The sequence below is a fragment of the Aulonocara sp. 'chitande type north' Nkhata Bay genome, linkage group LG20 (genome assembly GCF_057382095.1).
Source record: "Aulonocara sp. 'chitande type north' Nkhata Bay isolate Kocher_YH1m ecotype deep benthic linkage group LG20, A_spYH_male_GT1.1, whole genome shotgun sequence".
Taxonomy (NCBI): Eukaryota; Metazoa; Chordata; class Actinopteri; order Cichliformes; family Cichlidae; genus Aulonocara; species Aulonocara sp. 'chitande type north' Nkhata Bay.
In genome coordinates this window covers 6,384,613-6,408,598 of record NC_141363.1, presented here as the reverse complement: position 1 = coordinate 6,408,598, position 23,986 = coordinate 6,384,613, and the positions used below count along the sequence as shown (strand labels likewise).

General features: G+C 42.0%; 2 protein-coding genes across 7 annotated transcripts in view; both read right to left on the bottom strand.

The window, feature by feature from the left end:
• On the bottom strand, positions 1-10,244 carry pdpn (podoplanin). 3 transcript variants are annotated; one of them, XM_086277552.1, is made up of 5 exons: positions 8,600-10,244; positions 1,326-1,787; positions 1,103-1,211; positions 761-803; positions 1-122 (listed from the first exon to the last, which is right to left on the bottom strand). In XM_086277552.1, the coding sequence occupies exons 1-5, from the start codon at positions 8,661-8,663 to the stop codon at positions 66-68; spliced, it is 735 nt and encodes a 244-aa protein (XP_086133678.1). In that variant the 5' UTR covers positions 8,664-10,244; the 3' UTR covers positions 1-65. The 3 variants fall into 3 exon arrangements, with proteins under 3 accessions (XP_086133678.1, XP_086133676.1, XP_086133677.1); XM_086277550.1 differs by lacking the exon at positions 761-803 and having other exon boundaries at positions 8,600-9,108; XM_086277551.1 differs by lacking the exon at positions 761-803 and having other exon boundaries at positions 1,353-1,787; positions 8,600-9,097.
• Positions 10,245-10,357: 113 nt separating this feature from the next.
• Positions 10,358-23,986, bottom strand: part of LOC147305006 (forkhead box protein J3-like) — a 75,647-nt gene continuing 62,018 nt past the window's right edge. Inside the window, exons 9-13 of one of the 4 annotated variants that reach the window (XM_086277938.1) lie at positions 22,001-22,258; positions 19,431-19,532; positions 14,459-14,731; positions 13,616-13,744; positions 10,358-12,153 (exon numbers count right to left, since the gene is read on the bottom strand). In XM_086277938.1, the coding sequence (XP_086134064.1) occupies positions 12,035-12,153; positions 13,616-13,744; positions 14,459-14,731; positions 19,431-19,532; positions 22,001-22,258 (881 nt within the window). In that variant the 3' untranslated portion in view covers positions 10,358-12,034. The remainder of the gene's footprint in view (positions 12,154-13,615; positions 13,745-14,458; positions 14,732-19,430; positions 19,533-22,000; positions 22,259-23,986) is intronic. The other 3 variants (XM_086277940.1, XM_086277939.1, XM_086277941.1) reach the window with 3 other exon arrangements.

Here is a 23,986-nt window from a genome sequence, read left to right as displayed (position 1 = left end):
TTTGCTTAGTTCTGGCATCGCGTGCTTGTTTTTAATAATCAGAAATGACGTCACAGTTCAGTAGTTCAGAATTTCCAGAACTTCGCACGGTCCCGCTGCTTTGTAGGCTTTTTCCTCAAGGTCTGTGGGATACAAAGAGAGATCCGGTCAGAGATGGAAAAGATTTTTTTTATATGATTGGCAGTTAGGGTTTATATTATTTTAAAGTTAATTCATCGGGGGACTTGTTAAGTAAAATTAGATGGTGAACAAAGCTGGGTTTTATGCATAATTCATAGATTACGCAGCTTCAAAAGTTGAATGGAGTTAAAAAAAAATACACAATTTTCAATTTCTGTGAAAAAGTTTTTTTGTGTTTTTTTTTATTTCAAACGGTACAATAACTAAAGAAAATCTGATTATTGGTTAACTTATTAAAAAAACAAACAGATGGCGATTGCTCTGGTTAGCAACCCTGTTTCTAATGTACAAAGCCCCTGTGTTTCTAGGGATCAAATCAAGTTGTTAACACAAAACCCCTCTAGCTGACGGCCATGGGCCATGTAGACCGATACTAAGTCAATAAGCAAGCTCATTTTAAGGCCACTTGTCACCATGAATGCTGGATTTTCCACCTAGAAGCATGGGACTCTATGTCAGCAGACAGAGGAACAACTATGGAGCCTTGTCAGTAGCTCTTGGGAAAAAGATGGCTGTAAATAGGTGTGTGAGGGGTTAAAATGATTAGCTGAAGGGGTAAAATAGAAAACTTTACAAAGACCATAACACTCTGCTTTCTGCCAGGCTTTTTGTTCCTTGCAGACCTGTGACACAAAAATTCGCCATCATTATTAGCAGTAATTATCATCATATGTTCACAGGGGACAGAAAACTGTCACTTCATATGGACTTGATCTACTTTCAGGAAGGAACGTCTGTGTTCACATGTGCTCAGGAACAATTTTGATTGAAATGCTGGTTTGGGAGAATTCGTAGTCACCTTTTCTTTCCTATGTGACTTCATTCTTGGATGGTTCAGTGATGACTCAGTGCCCAACATCTATGTAACACTGCCATGGATTTAATCTTTGTGCTTATGTACATGCGGTAGTGAGTTACTTACGAGTATTCGCCCATCCTCTTCAAGACAACAATCACCACTGCTGTGATGACGGCCACTGCCAGCAGGGCGCCGACTACAATGCCCACAATCTGTCCAGAGCTCAGGGCCTCTGTTAGATGAGAGTTAGTGCATTTAGATCCATAGTTAATATATTTAAACAGCAATGGTTATTAAGTGTATGTTAGACTTATTAAGTGTCACCATTATATCTATTCAAACTGACCTCTCCTTTCTCCCACACTTTCCTCACCTTCTGTGTCCTCCTCAATGATCAGGTCAGTGGTTTCTGTCCCAACAGGGCCCACTCTCTCAGCAGTGTCCTCTGTGTCAGCAGGGATCACTGTCCCAGTAGGGCCCATTGTCTCAGTGAGGTCGTCTGTTTGGGACTCACTGAGTACTTGCTCAGTGGACGATGTGGTCTCCTCAGACGTATATTCAGCGTATTGGGTAGGTGTATTGGGAGCTTCTGTTTCATTGACTAGGGCTTCATTTGTAGGCACAGGCACACTCGTATGGTCATTGAAAACGTGTGTTGTAATTTCGAAATGGGCCGTAGTTGGTACAGATGGAGGATGACTGGTGACAACAGTGGTAGGATTAGCCTCTAGAGCAACACCAGTTGTGGTTTCTCCTTCTGTAATGACCACAGATGAATTGTGAAGTTCTGTAGGGTCTGTAATTGGATCTGGGGGGAGGAAATAAGAAATATAAGATCAAAAACAGGCCAAACATTCAAGGCAGAAAGCTGTTTAACCCAAGCTTCCCAGGTCACAGGTTTCCATCTATCAAAATTTGTTTTTTCACTATCACAGAGTGCTTTCTCGATGGGTCATTTTTGGCTTTCTCCCTGTGATATCGATGTCTCTGCTGATTTCTTTAATTTAACTGTGAAAATCTCCCAGTATTCAAAACTCATCAAATTATAATTTATTTTGGTTTTTTTTAATTTCTTTTTTTATTTATATCTTTTTCCAGTTAAGTTAAAAGTAAGTTCAAGTTTGAAAAACAAGAAAGGATGTTTTTGGTGCAGCTAGGTAAAATGCACCCAGGTACTGGGGTTGTACTGCTAATGCAATTCCACCTGATCACGAACTTTTCAGTGATGAAAAACGACATGTTACAGATGTCGCTTTGAATACTAACAGATAAACATCTGGCTTTTGTTAACACTGAGTATTAGCCTGATGGACCCTAGCATTAAATATTCAGGACGGGTGATTTTAAAACCGTGATCGTGCACTTAAAAGAACCCTGACACATTTTTGAGACTGATATTGATATTTGATCATTTAAAAACTCCAGTCAATATTTCTTTCTTTGAGAAGACACACACAAAACATAAGCAGGTTTCCCTAACATGTATTATCTGCAGTTATTTAAGAGTGCTTACTAAGATAATATCACAATTCAGTTGAAAAATAATCTTGTTTTACAGTTTCAGCAAGTTGAGTAAATTACTCGTTTACGCTCTGACAGGCTCTGCGTGGATCAGCTGGTTGTGCGCACCAAACATGGGGCGCAAAAGGGAAGTTGAGGCATGCCCTCTGATGGACAAACCGTGCAACATCAACACTCATGTTTGAAGGGTGTTTCTCATGTCACTTGCTTTCATTTACTGGCCGATTATAAATGCTAATACCGACATATCGGTATCTATGTTATAATACCTTCATCATTAACCTGTGCATTAGTACATATCCAACACTCAGCAAGATGATAGCTCAAGTAAAAGTGTACATTAAATGTTGTTTGTTTAAGCTCTGTTTTCTTTGTAACTTCAGAGCACAGTTGATTGGCATGTTCATGCCGTGGAAGTTTGAAAGGCCATTGTCGTTTCAACCAAATTCTTGTTTGACATAATTCAGCAATGTTTCAGTTCAATCGTCCTATCTGTAGCCTTTCACTTTATCATTGTTAGCTAAAAAAAAGAAAAAAAAATACCCGGTCTAAGACAATGACGAACTTTATCGTTGTGAGTCAAAATGCGAAGTTTATAACAATACCAGTAAATAAATGGACAATAGATCTGCCTCCGTCTGTGGGGATGGGTGAAAATGTGAAAAATAAACAGCGTTAATGTTTAGACGCTTCACTCACAACATGATGTCATTACTTGACCTTTCCCCCTTCTCACACTCCTCGTCTGTCTCATACCGGTTCTCCCATCATCAGCACTGTATCAGCATGCACACCCCACCCATTGACTTCATATAATATGCATCCTCCCTCTGTTCCCCCTCCCCATCCCTCTATCCGGTCTTCAGGGCCTCGTGTTTGCGAACTTGCATGCCACATGCTCTGACTTATTTCCTGTGGAGGGAGCCACTGCCGCATGTGTAAGCAGAGCGCAGGCAGGCTTGTTAACCATCAGACACTTAATCCGTGCAGTCACAGGAGGGTGGGGTCACAGGGAGAAAGCATGAAAGTTTCTTTGAAAAGGTAAAAAAAAAGAAGACGATATGCAGTTTAAAACATCTGAGTTCATTTGTATTTCTGTAGTTTCATATGTTTTCTTGACTGATGTTTAATATCTAAAACGCACTTTGTCAGAGCTCAGAAGACCATCTGTGTCATGGTAGTCTCTTATTTTGTCCCATCTGTAAAAAACATGTATTTAGCGTTTATTTTGCCTCTTTCATGAGGGTCTGGACCACGAGCCGGCCTGGGCTCAACATGATCATTTCCCACCAATAACCAGAGCTCCATCTCCCCACGTTCAACATCCTCCCAGCCACAAATGAAACTCTAGCCTGGACAGCACCGTTTCAAAATTAAGGAGGTAGATTTCAGCGTGGCACCAAAATTACAGTCTGCGCCTAACTTTCCACTGACAAGCTGCTGGCCTGAAGTTGCGCCTTTTTCTTTGGAAAAAAAACCCCCGATTAAAAGCTATTCATCGCACAAAGCCTCCTTACTGCAGAGAGCAAAAATGAGCTTCTGTGCGAGTCTTCCAAACTTAGCTCCTGACATCATGCTCTCTCCAGCTCCGTTTTTGTCCAGTTCTTCTAAATACCTGAAATAATAGAGAATGCTTTACCCAGGGTAAAAATAACTCTTGAATGGCTGGGGTTAGTCTACCAACCGGTGCAGCACTGTGCTGCCTGGTGTGTTCATTAGCAACAGGCGGGGGTAAATATAACAAAACATTTGTTCCCACTGAGGAAGACTATTGAGAAGGGGGTTTACTAATGGCGACTCAGACTGTTTGTTTGGAACGTCTGTAAGCGATGATAAAATGGTCTGTGCTCCACTGAGCGTGGCTCTGTGCTACGTGTAATCACTCCCTCATTCTCCACTACCAATTGTTTCATTATGTGTACAGTTCCCACAATTAGCTCTGAGTAGTATTTCCTCCCCACCGTGCTAGCCCTTCTGGGTTAATGCAGCTGCATTAGTGAGTAACACAGTGACTTTTAACGGCTTACATACACTCCCCCCTCCTCTCCTTTTAATCTACTTCTTCACTATCGTCGTCTTCATAAACCAGACTCCCTGAGGATAGGTTTGTTGCTGATGAAACCGCTGAGAAGGCTGAATCCTTGGAGAGAAAGAGAAGGGGGGAGAGAAAGCAGCAAGGGTGGAGGGGGAGCTTTGAGGGAATGGCATGTTTCAAAAGTGAGACGCCAGGGAGCACCCCGTGTCCCGTCTAGAGTGCTTGATTTCACTGTGAACATGGTGTGTCCGCTTATAGCAAGATGTATTGCGTGTGTGCAACACATAGGTGAGCTTGTGTTCATCCTCAGTGGGCAAATGGACAGACCTAGAACAGGAAGCCTGACGCTGCTACAGTTTCTACAACTAGTTTTAGTCTGACTCTCAGTCAGTTAAACGATGACTGCAAAGTTGGATGCTTTGCTTTTTCTCGCGAGTTTCAGTGTTTGATTTAATTTTGACTTTTTTTTTTCCTTTTTAATTTAGTTACGTTTCAGTTAGTTTCCAGAGCTGCTCTTCTTATTTCAGTTCAGTGTTTATCATTCTGAACATGTTTACCTTTAGTTTCGTTTTTATTACTTTCAGGGTCAGTTTTAGTCGGTTTTTATTGTTGCGTGGAGGGCATATGCCAGTGGCAGAGTTTCTGCAAATCATTATAGGTATTACTTTAAGCAGTTGACTCACAGTCTTGTAAACATCCAAACCCTCGAAAAACACCTCCATCAGCCCCTCATCAGGCAAGCTGTAATAACAAATTTTACCAAACTGACAAAGAGTTACACTAAGGATATTTATTCAATCTATATATAATTTAAATTTTAAGGTAAAAAAAAAAATAACTCCAGTTAGTTTTCATTAAATAACTAAACTTTTTTTGGAAGCAGTTTTCTTTTCTTTTCAAACCTTCTTCATCATTGCATCGGTTTTCATGTCAAGCATGCTTGAAACATCATCCAGCGCCCCGAAAACCTTCATTCATGTTTGTGTGCATGTATGTGAACTTGTGCATTAAAGGGTTAACTTAGAGTAAAAAAAAACAAAACACAATTATTACTTAGTAAAACATAAGCTTAATAAATTATTTTGGTCCACCATGATATTTTGTTCCCACAATTTCCCCTAAAAAACTAAGTGACGCAGAAAATAAAAAACAGGACAGGGAGGGCGAGGTGAAGAAAAGGGCTGAGTGAAAAGCTGTAAAGGAATTGGGCAAAATGAGGTGAGAAAGAAATGGAGGGGGGAAGTTCACTCCTTTCTGATATAAATTAAAGCGAAAAAACAAAAGAGTGATGGAGGGACACAATAATATACAGCCAGAGACAGCAAAGGTGGGAGTACAGGCTTCCATTCATTATTATCACAATTAGCTGTCACTTAAGCCCCCTGTATGCACGTGTGTGTGTGTGTGTGTGTGTGTGTGTGTGTGTGTGTGTGTGTGTGTGTGTGTGTGTGTGTGTGTGTGTGTGTGCGTGCACGTAAGTTGCTAATTCACACTCCTGTGTGGGACAGAAAAGATCAGTGCACGAGATGTGAGGGAGTGTGTTCATCTTCGAATCTCAGGAATGTTTTTCGTGGTGTTTAGGGAGTAAAGTGTGAGCGATACAGACGCCCTCCCCATCTCACCACACCAACATGAGATGTCACATGACGTACACTCCCCTGCGAAACTAGTGGGAGTCATCTCTAAAAACACCGGGCCGTGCCATGCAGTGCACGATGAGGACTTTTTGAAGCAAGAGTGGAATATTCTCAGCCGGCCTTATCGCAGATGCAACACAATGTGCGTTGAATGTGTGTCCACATTCATTTTATAGCCACTCGTGTTTTTCTCCTCCCACTCTAACTCAGATAAAAAAGACATGCAGCAGGTCCCATCTGGACTCTATCACCAGGGGCAGAAATTGGCACTACATCAAGTTGGCCTTTAATCTCGGGCATTACAGTTTCTCACTACATTGCCACAGCACAATGAACCGGAACAGGCGTGATGTTAAACGAAGGGAACACAAATAAACAAGTTACGGTGCATTATCATGCTGAACATCCAGGCTTGCATTTCCTTTCTCATGTTTTCCATGTCTCACAGAGGAAGTGCAAGGCTGGCATTTGTGCCTTTTTACTTGTTGAGGATATGCACATAAATCTTGGTGTTTTTTCTAATCTTTTTGGAGCTGCTACTGTCTCAGTTTCGTCAGGATAAGGGCTTGGTCTGGGATAAAACAGTCTCCACCTCCCCTTTCCTTAAACAGATGAATCTTTCTCCTTAGGGAAATTTTTGGAAGTATGGAAGTATTTTATTTATTTATTTATTTATTTTTACTTTTTTTTTTTTTTTTTACATTTTTTCTTCTCCTAATTAGATTCAGTTGGTGTGAGAAGTCCTCGGACCTCGTGGTCTTTCCTTACGCGCGTGTGTCTCATACTTGGAACAGGAGCGCAACATTTGGGTCATTTCTTCAAGCGGGCTCGGACAAAGGGCATTAACCTCTTCCTTTGGCGGCCAGATGTGAATGGGATGTTACTGGCCAAGCAACTGCAGACAAAACTCATAAGAAGGAGACGAGGGGAGGGGCGGGGGGAGTAGCAGCGAGAGGGCGGTGGTGGATGATTGTACAGGATGGAGATGGGAGTTAGAAAGGCTCCATTTGTGAGGTATGAGTGGGGAATGACTGATTTCCTTTGTATTCTTAACAAGAACAGGGAAGACTTTCTGAAAACTTCAGCAGTTTCTTCCTCAGTTAAAAAAGCAAACCCCGCCATAAAACGGGAGAGACACACAGACCAGGAAAAGCTTGTCGTGTAACAATAGACCCATCGCTTTTTGTGCATCCTGTGTTCCCCCAAATCTGAGGGTTACACTCATGAACCTGGACGAGAGAGAGCTTGAGAAAGCTGAAGGGCTGTTAAGAGACGGTGGTGGTTGGGGGGTGGAGAAGGAAGGGGTTATTTTAAGTGGTAAAGTTTGCAACCCCACCAAAGATGGGTAAATGCCAAGGGCTGGTGTGCTGTACATGCTAACAACACACGGGTAAAAGAGGGTGGGGCAGCTCTCAAAGTTCATCACGTCTCTTGCTCCTCTCTCATCCATATGACCCTCTTAAATATAGAGCCTCCCACTATTAATACACCCACATAGACACAAAACGGCCCTGCCCTGCCCTGCACTTTCCTCGGGCTTCAGCCACAACTACTGGGCAGAGAGTGGCTGGTCAAGGCAAAAGAAGAAAGCAAGGCAAAGAAAGACAGAAAGTTAAATGATACATGCTGTGAGAGCGACTGGAGACAAAGCACAGATGAAGGGGGGAGAAGAAAAACAGAGGGAAAAAGGAGAAAACAAAATCAAGTGCAGCAAGAGAGAAATAGGAGAATCAGGAGTAAAACGAGAGGAAGCACAGGATAGGCTTTCGGATAAATATGTACGGTGTATGTTACAGTTTACAGCCCCCCCCCCCCTGCACATGACCACAGTTTTTGGGACGCTTCCAAAGGATATTGCTTTCTTCTCTTTTGGCTGTGCCAAGAAAACTACAGACACGAGGCACCAGAGCTTCTTGCTATTACATCATATATTTTTTCCCCCCATGCTTGCAAAAAAAAAGAAAAAAAGAAAAAAGGAGACAACAGTGACAGCGAGGGAAAAATACAGCAAAGCAGGATGAGGTAATTTGTTAAAATGAACACGGAGCATTCATATGAGCTGATCCCTCTTTGTTAAATTAACACCTTCGCTTTTCCAATCACTGATCTTTGGCCAAGTTTGGTGGATTAACCGCAGATGCTAGAAGAAATATTCTTAGATATTACACAAAAAAAGTGTTAGTTATTTAAGTGTTTAACACTTGTGTATTTGCGTGTAAACAAACAATCGCATTAACTTATTAATGAATACAAATGAAACCTGGACCATTTCCCCCCTTATGAATCCAGCCTGCAAAGTGTTATTGTTCAATCGGCAGGGATTAAAGCAGACAAAGAGAAGTGTGGTGAGGGCACATGGAGGCAGAGGGAGAGAGAGAGGACATAGTGTGCTAACAGTAGGATGGTGATAGCTGAGAGTTCACTTACTTGCACTTGTGAAGGCGCACAAAAGGCCAACAAGGGCCGACAGGAGCAGCAGCTGAACTTTCATTGTGTCAAAAAAACCTCTTCTCCGCTCTTCTCGCCAGTCAAAACCCACAGAGACGTCCCCAGGGGCACAACACCGGAGACCTAACACACACCAACCGGCGTCTACGGTAGTAAAATGTTGAGGGATCCAAAAAAGGTCAAGAATGAAAATAAAGTCTTTGGCCGGAGGAAGTTTGGGAAAGCGGTGGGTTGAGATCCTTTCAACTTGTGGAGGTGAATGTGAACAGACTCGGGCTGGTCGGCGTGGAGGAAGAGAAAGAAAGAGTGGTGGAGGGATGCAGACAGGACAAGAGAAAGAGAGGAGAGATCTGGCCACTTTGGGTGAGTGCAGAGAGAGAGAGAGAGAGGGAGGAATGGCACACGGCAGGAAGGAGAGAGAAAAGAGGGTGCATGTGAGTGGCTGAGAGTGGAGGAGGGGTGCTGGTACTGGTTGTGGTGGCGGTGGGCTGGGCGGGCTGAGGAGCAAGGGGCAGGTTGGATTGGGAGGAGGGTGTCTGGATAGGGGCAGTAAGGTGGTTTGAGCCCTCGTGGCCCAGCCCCATGTAAACCTCCTCTTGGTCCACAGCCAGCAGTACTCCTGTTTGCAAACCCTGCGATATCAGCAGCATGCACACACTCACACATGCCAACACATGCACTAGGTGATACAGATAAATACACACTTATTTATCTAGACAAGACAGGCACACTAAACTGCAACCGGCTGTCTTTTACAATTAGAAAGCTAAAGCAACAAACTTTCCACATGAATGAATGGAAGAGATGTAAACAAAGGTTTGGGTTGTTTCAAATAATCCTTAATCACAGGAGTTAGGAGCAAAATCTTTGGATTGACTAGATACTACCTGTCAAATATTTAACAGGATTTAAGTAAATATGAGCAAACACCTGGAATTCATTTGTGCTGATCTTCTAAAACATCAGTTTTGCTCTATTTATAAAGAAAGTGGCAGTGTACATGGGTGGCTGATAGACAGCGGGAGGAAAGAGCGCTTTCTGGACCGCTTTCCAATGAAAAGAGGCCATAAATACAGTTAGAACACTGTGTGACGGTGTGTCGCAGGCAAGCATGGGTGGTCTGCCTAGTTTACATGCAGAGGAGGGCAAACAAACGGTCGCCCGGCGCTAGGCTGACACCTGTTGGACAACAAGCCGCGAGGGCCAAAACAGCACAAATAGGCTCAAACTAAAAACTCAGAAGCCACTGTCACATCTTCCTGCACAGCACAGCAACATGCACACAGCATTATTTCAAGATTTCAAACATGCAAACAGCTGATAAAATAACGGTAGCAGATGCAAGGTTATTGCAGTAAAAATGGTCAATGACATTTTAATAAACACTAAAACAGATTTGAACCGCTGAACCGCCATACATACACAGGTTACTTATGACACACAAAAATGCCAACGTTTTTTTTTCCTTCTTTAAATCACCTATTTACATTATACTCAAGCTATGTACATAATGTTTCTCCTGGAAGAGAAATAACAAAATACCCATCTCCATTTGCCATTTCCTTTTTTTTTTTTTTTCAGTCTGCATTTTTCCAGGGCAAACAGAGAAGTGACATACTGTTATTTACAAGGACAATTACACGCAGACATACAAGATATATATATATATATATATATATATATATATATATATATATATATATATATATATATATATATATATATATATATGCTGGTCACGGTAATACAGCATTTAATGGCAATAATAAAGAGTATTTATCTTGTTTTTTGTGTTTTTTTTTAAACATTACCTTGTTTAGACCACCTGAACAATCACTGAGATCTTCCAAAAGAGGAAAAAAAAGAAGAAAAAAAAGCACTTTAAGGTCTAATATTTCACCGTGGAAAATAGGAGACCTTAAAGTGTGAATACAATGAAATTCACTTGTTTCCCATGTGTGTTTTCTTTCTTTTCTTTTTTTTTGAGCCATATAAAGCTAAAGGAAACTGGAGAGGACTATACACACACCTGTACATACACAAAATTAACATTAACAACAAAAGCAAAACAAAACAAATGATGTTGAGCATCTTGTTTGATCTTTACTTAGACAAAGCATTAAAATGTTCCCGGTTATCATTTATTTTAGTCTAGATGCTATCAAACTTGTTGCTGTGCAAAAAACTGCTTGCCTTTTCCCAAATGAGGCATGTTAGAAATCAAGACCGAGCTGATCCGCAGGGTCATAAATGATGTGCGCTTTTGCCTCCCCTTCAGTTTTATCTCTGAAAACTATATAAGTTAATGCTGAGTCACGCGACGGTCTGATTTTCTTTTTGATCAGTGACGTATATTGGCTCTACTAAAAGGCTCATTCTGTTACTCAGCTTATTACAGCTGACAAATGAAGACTTTTATCCATTTGACCAGAGTCCTGGGCAACGCTAACATTTAGCCAACAGGATTTGAACACTGACAGCACAACACGACACACAGTTAACCTCACATTTAGGAGATGTAAAGGGCAGAGGTGTGAAGACATATGTGGACATAACACCCTGAGAACATGACACACTAACCTGCTGTTGAAAGCGCATACTGATGACAAGTTTGCGATAAAATAGGCAGAAGAAATTTACAGCTAGTGTCCTGTATGACAGAAAAAAGATAGAGGAGGAACAATTTGTGATAGATGGATAGAAGCTAAAAATACCTGTTTTAACCAGCAGGTGGTGCCCCGACTCTTGATTTAGGTTGAAACGTCCTTAATTTTGTCCCCAAACTATTATCCTTCTCACCACATATGTAAAGTAACAACGAGCAAAGCAATGCTACAGTGAAGAAAGGATGAAATGTCTGGATTTGCTCAGTGTGTGCAAAAAATAAAACAAATTTGATGGTTTTCTTAAGACAGTTTGGGGAGAGGACATCTTTTTTGTTCATTCCAGTCACAGGCTGGGAAACGTTGTAGATCACGGGACACGAGCTGCAGCGGGATGCACATTTAAGAGAAAGAAAGCAATTCAAAGAAGAACTGACAACACTTTGGCGACTTGCAACCCTGTTGGCACAACGGGGACACAACGAGAGACAATTCGGAGCGTTGTCGCTTTGGACGAAACGTGTTTATGTCTTGGCTTCGTTCAACACAGTCTCAGTCTGTCCCATCTCCATTTTTCCATGATTGTCTTTAGATTTAATAGACCACTTTTATCAGAAAAAAAAGGCCAGCGTGTTTAGAAAAATCACTTCCCATCTTGTTTTCTGTTGGATTGTCTTCTGTTTTGTTACACAGGTGAAAGGAGCAGGTCAGTCAGTTTCGTACCTTATGTCACTATCATCACACTTTGCCTGCATCTCCTTATTAATTTCAAGTCTTTTCCTTCGTCGCTCCCTTTGACTGACGGCTCAGTCTAGACGATGGAGTCCCAGTCAAAATCATCCTGGATGTCGTCGGCAGCGAGCATGCGCCTCACCTGAAAGTGTCCCGGAGGCAGCGTGTGTTGTTGCTGGCTCAGCTGGCTGTGATGACCTGGATGTATAAGAAGATGATAATTACATCTGAATTATTTCTTTTTAAATATGTGAGTAGGACAAAGAACAGCTGAAACTAAAAGTGTCTAAAACACAGCTAAAATATAGGAAAAACAAGAAAAAAGTCAAAAACAGAGAAATATACTGTCAGCACATTACACCACGTCTTAAAGTGCCCTAAATAACAGGTGATCATGACATGGTGACTCATATTAGTGAGTCACTGCAATGAATTTTAATGGTTACTTTGAAACTAAAATGCATATTGGATACTATAAAAACGCTCAGTGTATCTTAAGAAAATTATAAAATTAATGTATCAGAGAGGTGTTGATGCAACTTTATGACGAGATACTTCAGTATGTGGCAGCACTGTGCTGCATTAAGTGCCTTCACAACAATATTCTGAGCTACAAATGGATCATTTTCTGGGGAATTAAAGAAAATTTATACTAGTTTTTCTACTGGTTCACTTCATTAGTACTCGGTTAGACCACCTTCTGCCTTCAGAGCTGGCTTAATTCTTTATGGCATGGACTCAACAAGGTGCTGAAAACATTCCTCATAGATTCTGGTCCAAAGTGACAAGACAGCATCATACAGTTGCTTCAAATCCTGCAGCTGCACATCCGTTTAAGTACAGTGAGCTCATGGTCGCATTCAAGAAATCAGTTAGGAAGACTATGGTGATAAAATAATGCTCACTTGTTGCTAAGATTCACAAAGTATGCCAATAAAATATCCTGAACACTAATGCACTCCATCACCACCAGCCCCTACCACTGATACAAGGCAGGATGGATCGATTTTGACCATCCAACTGTTCCAGAAAAAAACTCATTGTAGGACGTATAGGAGTGGGAACTGCTGTGGTCATCTCTTGCTGCGCCCTCAGAGATGGAAAACTTGGTTGTACCGAGTGGTTATTTAAGTTACTGTTGCCTTCCTATCAGCTTGAAGCAGTCGGACCATTCTCCTCTGACCTCTGGTGTGACCAAGGGATAGACAGAGCTCACTGGATATTTTTTTCTTTTTCAGACCATCCTCTGTAAACTCTCAAGATGGTTTCATGGGAACATCCAAAAAGATCAGGAGATCCTCATCGACAACCACGCCACATCCAAAGTCACCTAAATCACCGTTCGCCTCCATTTCTGGTGCTCAGTTTAAACTTCAGCAGGTTGTGTTGAGTTGCTGATCTGTGATTGGCGGATTTTTAATTCTATCTCCTAACTTTATGAAGAGAAATACAACATTTAACTTTAGTTCAAGCTTCCCTATTTAATCAATCAGAAGTGTGTTATCCAGTTTAAAGTGTGCTATTGCCAAAAATCTCTATCTCTCTCTTGCTCACACACACACACGCACACACGCACACACACACACACACACACACACACACACACAGCCTCTGTGTAAGCCTCCATATACACCATGTATTTCTCCAGGCTCCTCCTGACCTGTTAAGAGAGCGATGGGAGAGTCACCTGTCATGGTGGGAGCAGTGTTGCTCATGGGAGGCATGTGAGGATATCCTGGTGGGCCCATCAGAGAAGAAAGGTTTTGTCTCGAGTCCATGTACATGTTCCCTGTGGGAGAATAGACAAAAGGGCAATGACTAACTGTCAGATTAGTATCCCGGCTTTCACACTACTCATCTTTGCAGAACACAAGCTGTTATCATGGGCGCACACAATTTTATTGTCGTTTTATGCTAAGCCAGAGAAATCCAATAGATTCTGCTGCCACTCAGTGGATTTCCCTCTGGTGAAATATTCCCCCATCTTCATATCTTTACTTCAGTTGCCATTAAACTGACAGACTCCATAATTTTGCTGTAAATAGACAACGAGCCAACAATGACACAGCGAGCGGAGAGACTGGCAGTCAGCTGAGCTCCTGCCTCCATCCCGTCAACTAACAGCAGGAACCATTATTTTGCTAATGGAGAGTTTTTTGGGGTTCCATATGTTATTTTAAGTTAACATACTTTCTTTTTCACGCTTTTCTTTTCTTCTGACACATGAGTGGAGTCATCAGATAAAAATAAATAACAGCATTTTATTGTAATGTTTGTTTTTTTTAACAGGATACTGCGGTGTTAATAATTAAATAACAGAACAGCAGTCCAGAGTACGATGCTGCCATGTGTGCATGTGTGTAAAGCCCTGTGCACATATAAAGCAGCTGACTTTCCAGGTCTAAGCTGGTTACTAGCAGAAATCTCAGCCTCTGGTCCCAGATGCAACAATCTAATATACTGCTATCCTTATAGTACAGGATCCTTGGCCCGGCAGACTGACCTGTGCTGATGTGTTGATTATGTGGGTTGTGTTGCCCATGCTGATTGTGATGGCTGGGCTTTGGATGCATGGCCCCGTGCGGCTGAGCCGGGTGCTGAGGAGCAGACGGCGGCGCTGGATGTTGGACCTGAGGTTGTGGGTGGGTGGCGCCCTGAGGGGGGATGACCCCCGTCGCCATGAAGAATTGGTTAATGGAGGAACACAGGTCAGCCATCTGGGCAGCATCAAGAGACCAGTTGCTGAGCTCCGCCTGTCGCATGCTCTCCTTCAGACCTGACAGAGAGAGGAAGCAAAGTGCTGTGACTGCCACGCACCAGAGCTTTTACTGCTTCAAGATGTGACATTGTTTCATGTACTTTATTTTATTGTTTTGATTTGTTTTTTTACAGGTAAATTAATGCACGAGTTGTTAATTTGCATTTGTTCAGCTTGTTCTGCCAGACAGGAAAAAAACAAACAAAGAAAAAACAGAAAAAGAAGCGATATAAGAGAAAACCTATTATTAAATTAAATCAATATGCTAAATATAAAGGATGCAAGGCCAGCACTGGTTTCTGTGATTTTTTTTAAACACGGCAAAAATGAGTCTCTCATTTGTGTGGGTATAAAAATTTCACTTCCTTCACTACTTTACTGAAAAAGCAGACCAAACGTTGCTGTTCTCTAATAGATGCTTTCTTCTTAGCAGCACTTCCACTGCCAAGAAATACCCGACATCCTCTAAGTGGGTGGTGATTGACTAATGAATAATTTTAAACATCAGGCATGCATCAGTGCTTATCAAATCGAGTAAATTGTATTTTTTTGTGATGTAGTGTAATTCCCTTGGTGTTTTATCTAATAAATTAGGAATATGTTTATAGAATGAACATACAGGCTCAATTGTAGTCGCACCTGCAGGAAAAAAAAAAAATCACAGCATGCGTTTTCAAATTTTGCATGAATAAAAAAAAAAAGTCAAAGGATTTCCAGCCTGACACACCGGATCATCACAGAGGCACAGGTACAGGGTTCATAACGGGACTTCTATGGAGTAATCCAAAAGAAGAAGAAGAAGCGTCGGTAGAGATGCACAAGAAATTGATCTTGCAGGGGTGATCACACCTTTCATATAGGGCGATTGTGGCTCAAGAGTTGGCAGTTTGTCTTGTAATCGGAAGGGTGCTGGTACGAGCCCCGGCTCCGACAGTCTCGGTCGTTGGGTCCTTGGGCAAGACACTTCACCTGTTGCCTACTGGTGGTGGTCAGAGGGCCTGGTGGTACAAGTGTCCCTAACCCTCTGTAAGTGTGCCCCAGGGCAGCTGTGGCTACAATGTAGCTTGCCATCACAAGTGTGTGAATGTGTGTGTGAATGGGTGGATGACTGAATGTAGTGTAAAGTGTTTTGGGGTCCATAGGGACTAAGTAAAGCGCTATACAAATACAGGCCATTTACCATATACACCACTGACAGGGGAGGTTACACTCATTCTTTCTTCATCATCACTAACCCACTGTTAGTGGGTGGGAGATATCAGGGAGCAAGTGAACATTTTGTCCTCAAAGTTGATGTGTTAGAAGGAAAAATGGGCACATGTAAGGATTTGAGTGAGTTTGACATGCGTCAGATTTTCTCCAACACTGCAGCTCTTGTGGAGTGTTCCTGGTCTGCAGTGGTCAGTATCTATCAAAGGGGTCCAAGGTGAACCAGCGACAGGGTCATTGGTGGCCAAAGCTCACTGATGCATGTGGGTAGCGAAGGTCATAAAGTTAGACCTGATCAGTGTATACCGGCTATGATACTGTTCCCCTTAAGCCTTAAAAGCTTTAGAAGTACATTTTTACAACTGTGTCAGAAGCCTTTGATTTATTCACCAAATACATTATTTAATATTTATGTGGACTAAAACACTGATAAATAAATACATGTGGATGCTTATGGGAGGATATTAATGAGTCTATGATTTAAAGGTGTGGACACCACTAAGTCACTGCTGGGAAAAAATACAAATGTATTTTTAATAGTTTCATCAGCTGATTTAACTGCGTACAAAATGTCAATTCTTTAATAATTCTTGCTTCAGTATCTCAGACATCCTTGTAGCTTCATCATTTAATGCAATCGAGTTTCATCACTGTAGATTGTGACATTTTAAATTCTGAAAATAGGAAATTTGGTATTTGCAGAATCGTAACAGTGTTTTAAAATTAGATGTAAATTCTTGACCACAAAATAAGTTACAAGTTTCCTTTAGACTCGCTAATTATATTGAGCAAAATGTACAGGGTGGGCCATTTAGATGGATACACCGTAATAAAATGGGAATGGTTGGTGATATTAAAGTCCTGTTTGTGGCACATTTGTATATGTGAGGGGGCAAACTCCTCAAGATGGGTGGTGATGGTGGTCATTTAGAAGTCGGCCATCTTGGATACAACTTTTGTTTTTTCAATAGGAAAAGGGCCATGTGACACATCAAACTTATTGGTAATGTCATAAGAAAAACAATGGTGTGCTTGGTTTCAACGTAACTTTATTCTTTCATGAGTTATTTACAAGTTTCTCTTTGTTCACAGCCATTGACATGTCGAAGAGGTTAACACGTGAGGAGCAGATCGAAATTGTGTTGATATCTGGTGAACGCAGTAACCGGGTCATTGCAGCAGATTTTAATGGAAAACACCCTACTAGACCACCCATCTCCCATGCTACAGTTAGCAAACTGCTTGCTAAGTTTCGTGAAACTGGTTTAGTGTTGGATTTGCCAAAATGTGGACGCAAGAAAACTGTCACTAATGAAGAAACATCAGTGGCTGTCCTAGCTTCATTCAGCAAGAGCCCACAGCGTAGCACTCGCCGCATGTCACTGGTGAGTGGCATTAGTCGAACATCCCTTCGGCGGATATTAGCTGCTCACAAATGGCACCCTTACAAACTCCAGCTACTGCAGCATCTCAACGAGGATGACCCAGATCGGCGCACAGAATTTGCAGAATGGGCAAAACAAAAATTGGAACAGGACCCTCAGTTCACGCAGAAGATTTTGTTCAGTGATGAGGCAAACTTTTATGTAAATGTTGAAGTTAACAAACAAAACCACTGCTACTGGTCTGACACTAACCCACATTGGATGGATCCCTCCAAGACTGTTGGAACAACAAAAGTGATGGTTTAGTGTGGTATATGGGGTACAACGATAGTGGGTCCATTCTTCATCAATGGAAACCTCAAGGCCACTGGATATTTGAAATTGCTACATGATCATGTTTCCCTCTTTATGCACTGAAGCTGGCACGTTCCCTGAGTTTTTCCAGCAAGATGGTGCACCACCACATTATGGGTGCCAGGTCCGAGCATTCCTAGATGAACAGTTTCCTGGAAAGTGGATTGGTCGTCGTGGGCCAGTTGAATGGCCCCCAAGGTCTCCCGATCTGACCCCCTTAGACTATTATCTTTGGGGTCATCTAAAGGCAATTGTCTATGGTGTGAAGATACGAGATGTGCAGCACCTGAAACTACGGATACTGGATGCCTGTGCTGGCATTTCTCCTGCGGTGTTGCTATCAGTGTGTGAAGAGTGGGAGAAGAGGGTTGCATTGACAATCCAACACAATGGGCAGCACATTGAACACATTTTATAGGTGGTCAGAAACTTGTAAATAACTCATGAAAGAATAAAGTTACGTTGAAACCAAGCACACCATTGTTTTTCTTGTGACATTACCAATAAGTTTGATGTGTCACATGGCGCTCTTCCTATTGAAAAAACAAAAGTTGTATCCAAGATGGACGACTTCTAAATGGCCACCATGGTCACCACCCATCTTGAGGAGTTTGTCCCCTCACATATACTAATGTGCCACAAACAGGACTTTAATATCACCAACCACTCCCATGTTATTACGGTGTATCCATATAAATGGCCCGCCCTGTATTTTCCCCCTTCTAAATATATCATTTGCAGCATCAAAAATTGTAGTTAACATATCATTTTTTGTGATATTTCTCCTTAATATGTGTCACTCTACATGCTAAACATTACAGCAAAAAAACATGCACTCCTTCATGACTTTTCCCAGACAACTTCTGCAGAACTTTTTCTTACCACCGTCAGCAAATCACGGGTTGAATAAGAAATAAATTATTTATCATCCATCACCGTGAGGACACATCCAGCACAAGAATCTCACTACAGTTTACTGTCACCGTAAGTTTCAAAACCTTGAAACTACAAACCGTCTTTTGTTCTGACGGGATGCCTGTTCACATTTAAAACAACGCAGAAGACGCTGAACTGAAATCACCTCCTCTGGTATTTACCGCTTCCAAAATAAGACAAGCTCAAGCTTCCATTTTTCAAACGTGAAGACGGATATTTTGCCCAAAAACACATTTGTATGGCTCGTATGTGGCGCCGACAGAGACAAGAGGCTCGGTCCCTGCTGTTTGGAGATGAGCCAGAGAGAGTAGAGGATGGCATTACGGCGGTGTGAGAGAGGTCAAGCGTTGCAGAAGTAGAGAGAGAGAGAGAGAGACAGCAGCGGTCTGTGAGCTACAGGACCAGCCGTCGTCATCAATCGCGTGTGGATGTTGCCGGCTTTGTGCGCTGACCGTGATAAGAGGCTGTTACTGAGCCGGGACCTAATTGGATTATTCACATCATACAATTGGGAGGGAGCGAGACAGCTTGTGTGTGTCTATGTGTGTGTGTGTGTGTGCGTGTGTGAGAGAATAAGAGTGGGAACCTCTCAGATGCAGGATAATGACTTTTATTAGGGCAGTACTATTACCACACTGGATATTATAACACTGAGCCTCAGGGCGAGTGCATATGAAAGCACAGAGAGGAATCACAATGGTTTAATCAAAGCAGCTGATCGACATGATACGCATTTTATCAATTTTCCCCGTGTTTAGGCGGGCCGCGGTAGACAGCTTTATCAGTGTTCATTTCATTTGTCCACACTGATGGCAGTTGTGTGTTTGCTTTACCTTGGAATGGGGAGAGGTCTACGTCAGCCCAGTTGTAGCTGGTAGCGATGCGGCAGCTCTCCTTCAGCCAGTCCAGGTTGGGGTACCAGTCTGATGACATGACTGACACACACACACACACACACACACACACACACACACACACACACACACACACACACACACACAGACAAACATCTCTTTAAAGAAACATTTTTCCAAATGTTGCAAAAGACAACCTGGAAAAAACAAAGGATTTTCACACGAAGCAACGAGGGTAAGAATCAGAATAATGTCCCATATTAATGTCATTTAACATGCATGTCTTTTTTAACTTTTCTGAACTGACTTTGCAAGGTGGCACTATTCTTACCCTGGAGCATCGCATTGTAAAATAAAAAAGGAATCAAATTCAGAATTAAAACATCTAATAGATAAAATATAAAAAAAAATTTCAAAATAAACCAAACATGGTGTCTTTAAATTGCGTGTTTCAAAAGATTTATCCCAGATATAAAACAGCATTGGTTATCTGCAGTGATACTGAAGAACACAACACTGTTAGATGATCCCAAACTGGTAAACTAATTCACTTTAAAAAGATCTGTCTGTTCTGCAAACAGCCACAAGGTGGCATGAGTTTACACACAAAAAGAAAGACAACAAAATCCAGTCATAGCTTTGCTTGTGAGGCAAAAGAAAGAAGATTCTTTTCAGCGCCTTCACCACCACAACCCAAACAACAATACATTCTCAGGCCGTGGATCAAAGACAGAGAGGTTGCTTTCATTCATCCTCAGCTTGGTTGTGGGGAATACTAACCTAGATAAATAATGTCTAAATAGGCTTTTCCACTGGCCTGAGAGCTCTCTTGCAGAGACACGAAGAGAAAAAACACACACAAAGACTGGGAATATGAGTAGGAAAAGCCTCGTGAAGATTTGGAGAAGCCTGTTTGTATCAGCTCAGCCTCATAAAAATCAAACACCTTATAGAGGAAAGAATACAATACAAATCCAATGCCCGCGTACACAGATGTGCCATTCTGATGTGTTAGGTGAACTGCAGTTACACCAATGTGGCCTTGGAAATCGCAATGTTGAATCAGTGTTTTGGTGCGCCTATATATGTGAAGCTATACTTTGAGCTTTGTATGGTCTTTTCAGGAGAATTAGAAAAGCAGAGAAACTGGAGAAATAGCATTGGGGCTTTCAAAGTGAAAGTCTCGGTAATAGGAGGTCTTCTCTTCTACAGCGGCATCGGAATGAAAAGAACACCGGACAATATTTTCATAATTTTGTCATTTCAACCCTGAAGGTAGTCTCCCCCACTGCTAATCACAGTCACGCCAGATAAAAAGAAACATATTTTGATTTTATTTTTCTTTTACTGTTGCACATGTTTTACATTTTAAACCCATTTTCAAATGATAAGCAAACAACTTTATTATTTCTTTAACTGCCTGTTTCCCCATGTCTAAAAGCATCAAGCCATCCATTTCTTTCTTAACTGTTTATCTAATTTAGGGTTGAAGGGGCGCTGGAGCTAATCCCCAGCTGTTAAGACACAGAGTACGCCCTGCACACAGAGGCATACAATCGTACCTACAGCCACTTTAAAATCACCAGCTAACCTGACAAGCATGACTCTGGATGTAGGTGAAAGCCGAGGGCACAAGGGCAGCAGGGGGAACTTTCTTGCTGCGAGGACGCTGAGATTACTGGTTTTCTGTTTCTTGGAAAACATAATGTGAACGGTAATAGTGAGGAAGGTTTGCTTTTGGTGTAATATAACCACTTGTTCACCAGGCCAGAAGAATTTCGCTTATACTCAATGCCAGCATAGCTCACTTGGTTGAGCAGGACCTCATGCCGAAAGGCTGCTGCAGAAGCTGAGTCTGAATGCACCCGAGACCATGTGCTTCAGGTCATTCCCCCTGCTTTCCTGCCCTTTCAATAAAGGCTAAAATGCCAGAAATAGATCTTAAAAAGAATTATGGTTATCCATATCCTAAATGAGGGGGCTGTGAAGGTAAAACACCAGTGGTCAGGTCTATATTGTGTATGTTAAGCACATCATATAAGCAGTTCCTGCTCCTGTGCAGTGTCTGCACAAACTTCCCCAGATGTTGATGGAAACTGGGATATAAAGCATCTTTTGTCTGTGGTTTCTGAGCAAATTTGTTCCGAATTAACTGAATTCAGTGATTTTGAAACAAATTATGGTAATTAAGGATAAGGGTTTTTTAAAGTACATGAATTGCCTTTCACCTCAATGAGTATCTGTGCCTTTGTAACCTCTCTCCCAGAGTAATTAACTACAATCAAAGGGACTCTCGTGTTGCTTTGTTAGTGAACATTCATGTTATCGTTAAAAGAAAGCTTTCACGTTCAAATTTAAAGACCTGGTATGTTCAGTGCAAGCTGATGTATTGATGTTATTATTATTACTCTGATTGGCAAAGTATTATTCAATCCCTGTTAGAAAGTTGCTAAAGTCTGCCCATGTTTTTCCTGATGTTGTGCACCAGTAGGCGACACCAAAGATCCTACACATGCTGTAATGCCCTTTGTCTGTAAACCTGTTCTCACCTGTTGTGGGGCAGGCCTGCACAGCGTGACTCTGCTGGTGGGAGAGAGACGAGTGCTGCTGAGAGTGACCAGAGTGCTGTTGGTGCTGACCGTGGGTGGAGTGAGGGGAGACGTGAGAGTGGTGAGGGTGGTGCGATGTCTGGCCATGGTTGTGTTGGTGGTGGTGGCCGCTGCCGCTTCCCCCACCAGGAGAGTGCTGGTAGGAGCAGGCGGTGCGGGCCTGTTGACCCGAGTCACCGGGCATACTCATCAAACCTGCTTGGGGAAAAAAACATAAAGACACATGAAACTTTAAAAAATGGGGCAAAAATGATGGAGAAGACACCTTTTTTCCACTATAACAGCTCAACCAAATAAAGCCAAAGATTCTCCTTCAACAACATGTTCAGATTTGCTCTCTTGAACTCATTTTAAAGTGGATGTGGATTACTTTCACGTTGCCATTTCTAAATTATTGTCAGTCAATTGTTTAAACCACCTACATGCCTTGGTATGTCACCCACAGCTATTAGCCTCCTATTCAATCACACATGCACAACCACTGCTATGGATTCTCAGTAGCAGGAATATGTCTTATACATCACAATACCACCAAAGGAATTATACGGGTTTGTTGAATCCAAGTCCATTTTACACTGCAGGAATTGCAGCTCGGATCAGAAAACTGATCAGTTTATGTGGAGGCTATTTATCAGCAAGAATAATGTATCAATAAATTTGATTTCACTTTGATCTGGCAGCAGACTTCCACATCTTTGCCATCAGGCTGTGGGACGGCATCAGAGGCGAATGCACTGGCACCCCTGTAGCTTGCAGCTGTAACTTTAGACATAAATGTCAGCACTGGGTGGTAAAATAAATAGATTCACTTATGAATTCACAAGATTAACGATTTTCTGCCAGCTGCTCTCTTGCCTTATTTGCAGCACCAGTGCGGGCTTCTGCCATTATATTTTGATATATTCTTTATAGATCTCTATCAGCCATTCATCTGATAATGCTTTTGATTTAAGTAGGCTTCAAACAAGCCCTTTTATGAGGGCACACACAGAGCGTGAAACAGAAAGCCTGGGTTAACAAGGATAATCACTATTGGTGATACCCATCATCTCTGATTGGGGGTGTAGGTTTTGGCGAGCCAGCCTGGCTACGTCACCCGGTGTCTCTCCTGTCTGATTTGTCATATGAATCTCTGACTCATCCCTCACACACACAAACACACACACACTCTCCCTCACCTCTACCTATGAATTCCTTTTCATCATCGACACTGAAGAAGCTTTATGTCGGTTGCTGCCTCATTAAATTTTCAAATGATGCTGCAGCGTTTCTGGACCTCGGCTGTCCGCTTCCCGGTTTTGTGACTACTTAAATGTAAAAGGCTCTTCCAAGGACGTACAACGTCCAACTATAAAGTAAGGTGGACTCTTCGAAGGTTACCTTCCTTTGGTACATTTGTTTGAGTCGTGTTTACCTTTTCCTTTATTTGCTATCACTCCAAGATCTCTTCAGAACTTTTTGTGACCGATAAAAAGCGAATCGATGAGTGCACCACCGAGTGCAGAGTATTTTTCATTCAGTCTCTTTATTCCCCTCTGCTGTGTGTATAGTCAATGCTTTCATTGCCTTAACTGTATTTACAGTACTGCAAATCAAAGCTCCATTTTTATCTATGATTTTACCACGGCTGTGTTCCTCTTTCCTAATTTACCGTACGGGTGCATTTAAAGGGAATAATAACAGGGTTCTCTTTAAGATTTTAAGATGGCAAAAAGGGAAAGGGCAGCATAATTTTGAAAGCCAGATTGTAAAATGAGACTTCACAAGTTGACCCAGCTGTTGATTCACTCGTTTGCTCTTTAGAAAAGGTTCATATTTGCTTCACTGTGACCTGTAATTCAGGATGGTGGCACTGCCTGAGCCCGTAGCAATGCGGTGTGTGGTCCTGGACTCGCTGTAGATACGATGAGCTCCTCTGTCTGGATG